General features: G+C 33.3%; 1 protein-coding gene and 1 pseudogene across 2 annotated transcripts; both read left to right on the top strand.

Moving 5' to 3' along the window:
* The first annotated feature begins 421 nt into the window (after positions 1–421).
* Positions 422–1,413, top strand: LOC145822141 (ribonuclease TUDOR 2 pseudogene; annotated as a pseudogene). The gene is made up of 3 exons (XR_014363370.1): positions 422–448; positions 537–641; positions 1,189–1,413. The product of XR_014363370.1 is annotated as a ribonuclease TUDOR 2 pseudogene (transcript).
* Positions 1,414–3,623: 2,210 nt separating this feature from the next.
* LOC114267296 (serine/threonine-protein kinase Nek3-like) lies at positions 3,624–4,743 on the top strand. The gene is made up of 4 exons (XM_082921804.1): positions 3,624–3,901; positions 3,984–4,033; positions 4,120–4,201; positions 4,397–4,743. Exons 1-4 carry the CDS (start codon positions 3,832–3,834, stop codon positions 4,486–4,488), a joined length of 294 nt encoding a protein of 97 aa, XP_082777930.1. The 5' UTR covers positions 3,624–3,831; the 3' UTR covers positions 4,489–4,743.
* Positions 4,744–7,636: the final 2,893 nt, after the last annotated feature.

Here is a 7,636-nt window from a genome sequence, read left to right as displayed (position 1 = left end):
CATTCAATCAAAGCATACACTTTGTGTTTTGATGTAGTGTTTCTGGTGTATATTTACTTTGATTTTGTGTTGTAAAATTGTGATAGTTTACGTTTTGTCGCCTATTCGTCTGAAGACACTTTTTTTTTTTTGGAAGCCTGGTTGATGTTTTTAATTGAGTGTATCTATGACTTGTTTGTCCAACTGTTTCGGCTCGGTCATAAGGGCTTTTCTGAATTCTTGTCAAGCATATTCGACAAGTCCTATGAGATGAAAACTTATCAATAATAGTTAATTGAAAAATCAACTAGACACAAACCTAATTCGCCTTAATTTGGATGTAATGTTTTCTTTTATACTCGAATTGTATCTTCACACATTACAGCTTGAGATTTTTGCCTCTTTTAAATATGGGATAATTGAACCGAAAAAGAATCAGCTGATGGTTGTTGCTGGAGGCTGGGCAAAGGTTATATCACTTTTTTCTTTGGTGCATACATTTCCAACGTTGGATTTGTTCTGTATGTATGGGCATTAGCTAAATCTGATGCTTGCAGGTTAGGGAGCAGGGTCAACAGAAAGGAGAAGCTAGTCCTTTCTTAGCGGAACTGCTACGCCTTGAAGAGCAAGCCAAACAACAAGGGTTAGGACGTTGGAGCAGGGTGAGTCTAAGTCCTTTACTGCTGTTTATTTGTTTATTTTATTCTTATATTTGTTTTAGGATGTTGGAGTAGGGTTAGTTTACAAAATTAACGAAGGCGTGGATCAGTTGTATCTAATATTTAACATTTAAAAGAATTTTGTCTCTTCTTTCGATAGGCTAAAATTGCTTGTCTTAAATGAAGCCAAAATGTTGATTGCTACAATTAACTTCATTGATTTAGGCATGCAAGCGATGTCTAGAAAATTTGTCCCTATATTGTGGATTTACATGAGGGTTTTTTTTTTATTTATTTATTTATTTATTTATTTATTTTTTTTTTTTGGGAAGGGGAGGGGGGGGAATGACCTTCACAATCCCTTTTTAACTTCGACTAAAATGGAAAAATTGTAAGTTATATATTTCTTCGAACTTAATCTGTAATAACTTGACTTCTCATCTTCTGCAAAATGCCTTGATGTTCCTCACTTCGGGATTATTCAAACTAATTGAGATGAAAGTAAAAATGTCACGCTGACGCCTTTTTAATATTTAACTGCTGCTTGCAGGCACCAGGAGCTTCTGAGGCAGCCATAAGGAACTTACCTCCCTCAGCTGTTGGTGATTCCGGTAACTTGGATGCAATGGGCCTCCTCGCTTCAAACAAGGGTAGGCCCATGGAAGCTATTGTGGAGCAAGTTCGTGATGGAAGCACTCTTCGAATGTCAAATGAAGAGCATTTAAGTGCTATGCACACAATTGCGCATACTTATCATTAATTAGCATGTAGACATTTATACTTTAGCTGGTTTTGCTACATGCTGAACTTTTGCTGTGGTGTTTATCTGGGACATTGTCAGATTACTAGAGTACAGACTAATATTTTCGTTTTTCTTGCACTACGTAGATGGAGCTTATTGCCAAAATGAGGAATCCGTTTATTGTGGAGTATAAAGATTCTTGGGTAGAGAAGGTCAGTAGATGTTATATCTCGTATTATTGATGTTGTTCAATTGACATTAGTATTTTCTTTCATCCTTTGTTTTCTGATGGTCTAATAGGCTACCTGAATGTCTATTCTATTTGTTTTTGTTCCTTCCTTCCTGTCATGCTGATATTGCTTTCATATGCTTCATTGTTTAACCCAGTTGATCATTGGTCTTAACATTATGAAACTTTACTCATTAAATGCCATCATTTATGGATACTTCTCTCTCTCTCTCTCTCTCTCTCTTTCTATACATATATATATATATATATATATATATTATTTTGTGTAGTTCTCTAAATCCAACATGTGTTTTCCTCTGCTCACCTAGATTATGAAAGTTTTGAGAAGCTAATTAAGCAATGTCATGAATTAAAACTGTTACAGTGACTTTCCTCTTTTATTTATTTTTCTATTCACTTCAGAATAGTTGAGTGAAAAAATGAATGTATGAATCAACAGCCTTCCATAAATGAATTAACAGCCTTCCATAAATCAGAAATCAACAGCCTTCCATAAATGAATTAAAACAAATTTGATAACTTGATAAGCCATAACATGCCACCAGCAGTAGCATGGAGAAACAAGCACAAAAACAAAACCACATAAAAAAAAAAAAGGAAAAATGCAGAACATTTGTTCAAACTCAAATCACACTATAGACAATTAAAATCATAGGAACAGATGACACTGGAACGGGAAATCATTAGGCTACCGAAGGCGCTCCAATAAGGAAGAGCTGCGAAGAGCACTATATATACATATGAAACAAACTCCACAAAGCAAAAAGATAGTATTGGTTGTTAAAATGTAAAAAAAGTTGCAGATTTAGCATATGAAACTCTCAATACATTTACAACTCCTGATGAGGCTTTCAGACATGAAACTCTAGCACAAAAAATGAGCACTCTTAACAGACAACAGGGCATATACAGTCATGAATAACCATAAACCCTTAAAGCCCCCAAAAATAAAGCTTAGATCATTAATCTTGTAGTGCATGCAAATAAAGCTGAAGGACCATAACCTCACCATAGATTAGGAAAAGAAACCAAGAAAATAGATTCCAAGAAAGCTATTTTTTTTTTTTTTGAAAAAATTAAAAAATTAAAAAACAAAACAGAAGTTAAGGGAAAAAAGGAATTCCAGAAGCAATGTTTCAGAGGCTAAAATAGAAAAAGGTTACACAAAAAATACTTCAGGAGTCTACAACATTAGATGTCACAGACCCAAAACAAAGCTAGCTGGGCATTAAGAGAGCCAAAACACAACCAAAATGACCAAGATATGTTGACAGAGACCACAGTGCAGACATGCAGAGCACAAAATGCTAGAAAAGGCAGAGCAAAACTCTCTCTCTCTCTCTCTCTCTCTCACACACACACACACACACACACACACACACACAATAGAGAGTAAAAAAAAAAAAAGGACCCAAAAAGAAAAACAAATAAATAAAGAATGCAGCAAGACGACTACTTTCAAACAGAAATGGCAGAAGAATTTCCAGAAACAAACCCAAGTGAACACATCAGATCAGAAAAGGGTCATACAAGTCAACAAAACCCCATATTATAAGAAATAGAAAATTGCCTAAATGTCAGAGAAGCCACAGCTACAACACAGAGCGGAAACTTTCCCAAAACACTGAAAAGCCAAAAAAACAAAATTAAATAAAGCAAATAAACAGAGATCAAACTCAAACCCAACAGATCAACAAGAAAACATCACTACAAAGCAAGAGCACAACAACATTTTAGAGATTTCAAGCAAAAAACACAAAAAACAACTCTATAAATCACCAAAAAAAAAAACCCTTTCAAACCCATAACAGAGCTTGAAAGTAGGATCTAAACTCTGAAAATCAAAAACATGATATGAAAGAACACATATGAGTACCTGTGAAGAGCAAGAACCCTAAGTGTGTGCTTCTGTGTCAACGCTAAAAGAAGAAGAAGACGAAGAGAGTGAGGTTGAGCTATAGTGTGTGCATTCTACCTCCCACCTCTGCAGTTTTCAATTTGTATCAGCTCACAATTTCTTTGTTCACTGATACATTGATGTTAAATTGTTTATAGAAGCTGTGTAAATAGCTTGTTCAATTGCTTATGGCTCTTGACTACTTGCATGTGAATCATATTCTTCATCGAGATGTTAAGGTAAGTTGCATCTATCTGTATACTAGAGGATTTATGAATTATCCTTCTGAAATTTCTGAAATTGCATGTTACTGACAGTCTTGTTCTTGCGGTGTTCAAATATATTCTTGGCAAAAGATCAAGACATACGTCTTGGTAAGTGATATGTTTTCTTTCTTTAATAGTCTTGAGAGGTGTCAATATTTTGCTGAATCACCATTGATTAATCCTGTTGCAGGTGATTTTGGACTTGCTAAGATGTTGCCATCAGATGATCTTGCATCCTCTGTAAGTCTTGTGGTTAACTGGTTCATTTTTCAAGTTTCAACATTTGCATTAGTTTTATTGTTCAAGATTTCTTTTTCGTAACTCAGGTTGTAGGAACTCCAAGTTATATGTGCCCTGAGCTTCTTGCTGACATACCTTATGGCTCTAAGTCAGACATTTGGTCCTTGGGTAAGTGTATACACAAATGTCACATAAATACATATATAAGTTATAATGCAATCATGAATGCAAGTTGCAACTTGGCATATTTTTTATGCCTATGAAAATTTAGATTTTTCCTCGTGAGGAATTGTGTTCTTATTTGTATATTGTGGCCTTTAATTAGTGTCTTAATCTAATCCTTGCTCTATTTTTGTTTTCCAGTCAGGCCCTCATCAAAAGCATGCTGCGGAGAAAACCCAGAACTTCGGCCGAGTTTATTTCCTGTTCTTTATTCTTTTTTTAACACTTTCTGAAAATGTTTTACGTAGGAGAAGCATTAATATAAGCATACGAATGATTTGCCATTGCCTTAGATAATCTAAATGATTCCTAATTCATTAATCAGGACTCAGCTAGTTGTGGTTGTTCTAGGTAATATATTGCCATTCATAGTCATCGGCATAAGCCTTTTCTAGTAAGTTCCTCTAATAATTTTAAATCCCTGTAATGTATCTTCCACAATTCGAAGCCAAGACATTTTTAAGGTACTTATTGGTTTTATGTTTCAATTGGATTTAACTTTTGTGGCTTTGTATATAAGGTAGTAATTTTTTAATTGAGAATTGTGAATTCAATTTTTGGATATGTTATTTTGTGAAAAAATTAATGCTATATTAAATTGAATGGGAAAGTGAATTAATACCATATTTGTTATTTGAATGGGAGTTATTATTTCATATTAGTGTTATTTAGTTTTATTATTGGTGTTCTTTTAGTTCAATCACATAAAATTAGCACAATTTCAAAACCAAAAAAAAAAAAGAAAGATAAGACGGCGTTTTTCAAATGCCACTATAACGGTTGGAATTTTTAAAATTAAAAAAACCTATGAAGGCGTTTTAAAAACGTCGCTAAAATCATACTGACGTCACAGTATGGTTAGGGCAGGGCATTTGGCGGCGCCTATACTAATACAACGACGTTTTCCAAACGCCATAAAGTTATAGCGACGGCCGCGTCATCGACGTTTGGTATTAAACGTCGCAAAAAGAATTGGCGACGTTTTTGGTACCTATAGCGGCGTTTTTTAAACGCCGCTAAAAGCCTAATTTCCAACAGTGGAAGTGGGCTTCTAACCATCGAAATGTCCTCCCATGATTGTTGAACATGTTCTCTCGCGGTCAGTCCCACTACGCAACCTTTGCAGTTAGGTTTCCTTCCTGATTTTGAATTTAAACTTTGTGAGTAACCGTTAGGCCATATCACCTTATATCCCTCGATTGTTCCGGTGTTATGTAGATCCATTATTATCAATACGGGCAGACACGTATCTGATTTTGGTTGGCAACTTATATTAACTCCCGAAATTGCCTTCTTCATGTCACGTGTTAAATTGTGATTGACTTTTACAAATTATACAGCCAACAAGCCTATATCATTAGGTGTATAACAAATCAAAAAATAATACATATCATACCACATAATTCTATCATATATTTAATGATTTATTCTATTCAATTTTATAAAATAATATTTTAATTTTTAAAAAATTATAAAAACACAAAACTTAATAACCTGTGCAGGGACCTTTTTAAACTAGTGTATATGGTTGTTAATAAGAACTTATGGTGTCTGAAGAAAAAGTTAAAAACTAGATAAAAAAAAAAAAAAAGTAAGATTGAGGGAATTGTATCCAAAAAAAAATTAAAAAAAATAAAGAAGGGCATTAGTCGTCTCAGAAAAGAACAATTCAAGTACATTTATTATTTTTTCAACTTTCTATATGGTGGAGGTTGTTCGTCTCATTTATTCTTAACAAAATTATTTATAAAAATATTAAAAAATATATTAATTTAAATAAAAGTACATTGAATTTGGAAAGAAAAAAAAAATCTCGTGTTATTCAATTTTTTGATTTTTTACTAATGCCCTATGACATTTGTTAACAAGACCATTAATAAGAACTTGGATAATGTAATCAAAGAAGTATTTATGAGTGGTTTCAACTGTCACAAACCTAACCATATCCACCAAATAAAATGAGTTGTAAGTCTTTATTGCAGTTAATGATGTTTATGAGAAAGTTAACCCCTTTACTTTGTCTACATCCATTCTGTTGCTCCCTTTAATAATGAGAATGTCACCAAACAAAGCTAGAATAGACACCAGGGATTAAGAATTTAATACACAAGTTGCTAGCACCCTTTCAAAAATTAGATATTTTAGAGGTGATAATTAGACTAGCCTCATTTCTCAGAGCTGTTCCTTATCAACTTTTTTTTTTTTCTTTTTTATCTTTAAAAATTAACTATCCAAAAACAAAAATCATTTTATTTGATTTTGAATTTTCAAAAATAGCTTTTTTGGGGTGTTCAAAAATTTATAATTTCTAACACAAAATATTTGCTGATAAAATATAGGAGTAATATCAATTATAAATAATAGAAAAAGTGAATAATATTATTTAGTTAAACATTGTTTTTCATGGTTGATTAAAATATATGATCATATAATGAAAATTATTATTTTATTCATATTTTTTTTTAAATTTTAAATTTTATTTTTTACACTCAATATGATATTAGTGGTGGGGAGGGGTGAGGATAGAGGAGTGAGGAGAGGTTGGTCGGGGATAGGGATGACAATTGGAAACCTACCCTATGGGGAGTCATGGAGACGCTATCCAAATATATGAATTTTCTCCTTTTTTTCTTACCTGTTGGGTCAGGTAAGTAGTGTTTTTTAAATATCCATCAGGAATGGGTCAAGGATGGGTATGTTGGCATATTATAATCACCGAAAGGCACTTAGCATATTCTATTAGCCGAAAGTCACTAGGGTCTGTAATCATTTTTATGCACTCAGGGATCATTTTGTAATTGTCTTCCTTATAAACCCTAATCTTCATTTATAAATAAGGGATGATATTTCATCATACCCTAAGCTGGTTACTCAAGCTTCATGGTATCAGAGCATATGCTCTAGGGTTCGATCTTACCTAGGTTGGTCCTCTGCTGGGTCGTTCTCCAGTTCGTAAGCATTCGTCGCTCAGTTCCTCAATCCGTCAGTCTTCATCAGTCGCCAGCACCCTTCGCCTTCATCAGTCTTCGTCTTCGTCTTCGTCTTCATCGTCTTCGCCAGTCTTCGTCTTCATCGTCTTCGTCAGTCATCGCCTTCGTCTTCAGCTTCATCAGCTTCGGCTTAGTCGTCTTCGTCTTCATCAGTCGCTCGTCTCTGTGTATGTATGATATACCCTCTGTTGTTTTGTATACCACCGTCCTAATACATGTATAACTATATGTATATATATATATATAAATAAATAAATAAATAAAAACAAAAACAAAAAAAACAAAAAAAACAAAAAATAAAATAAAAATAAAAATAAAAATAAATAAATAAATAAATAAATATATATATATATATGATTTCTTAAATTTGTTATGATCTTATAAGTAGTCA

Source organism: Camellia sinensis, chromosome 3 (genome assembly GCF_055761805.1).
Source record: "Camellia sinensis isolate YWXY chromosome 3, ASM5576180v1, whole genome shotgun sequence".
In the NCBI taxonomy this organism is placed as follows: Eukaryota; Viridiplantae; Streptophyta; class Magnoliopsida; order Ericales; family Theaceae; genus Camellia; species Camellia sinensis.
Note: the sequence above shows the minus strand (reverse complement) of the source record. Positions and strands in the feature narration are given on the sequence as shown.

Excerpts from the sequence above, each read along its gene's own strand:
- LOC114267296 (XM_082921804.1), top strand. The coding sequence starts at position 3,832 with ATGTTACTGACAGTCTTGTTCTTGCGGTGTTCAAATATATTCTTGGCA. Across the intron at positions 4,034-4,119 it reads CAGATGATCTTGCATCCTCT|GTTGTAGGAACTCCAAGTTA; the intron begins GTAAGTCTTGTG and ends TTCGTAACTCAG. Across the intron at positions 4,202-4,396 it reads GTCAGACATTTGGTCCTTGG|TCAGGCCCTCATCAAAAGCA; the intron begins GTAAGTGTATAC and ends TTTGTTTTCCAG.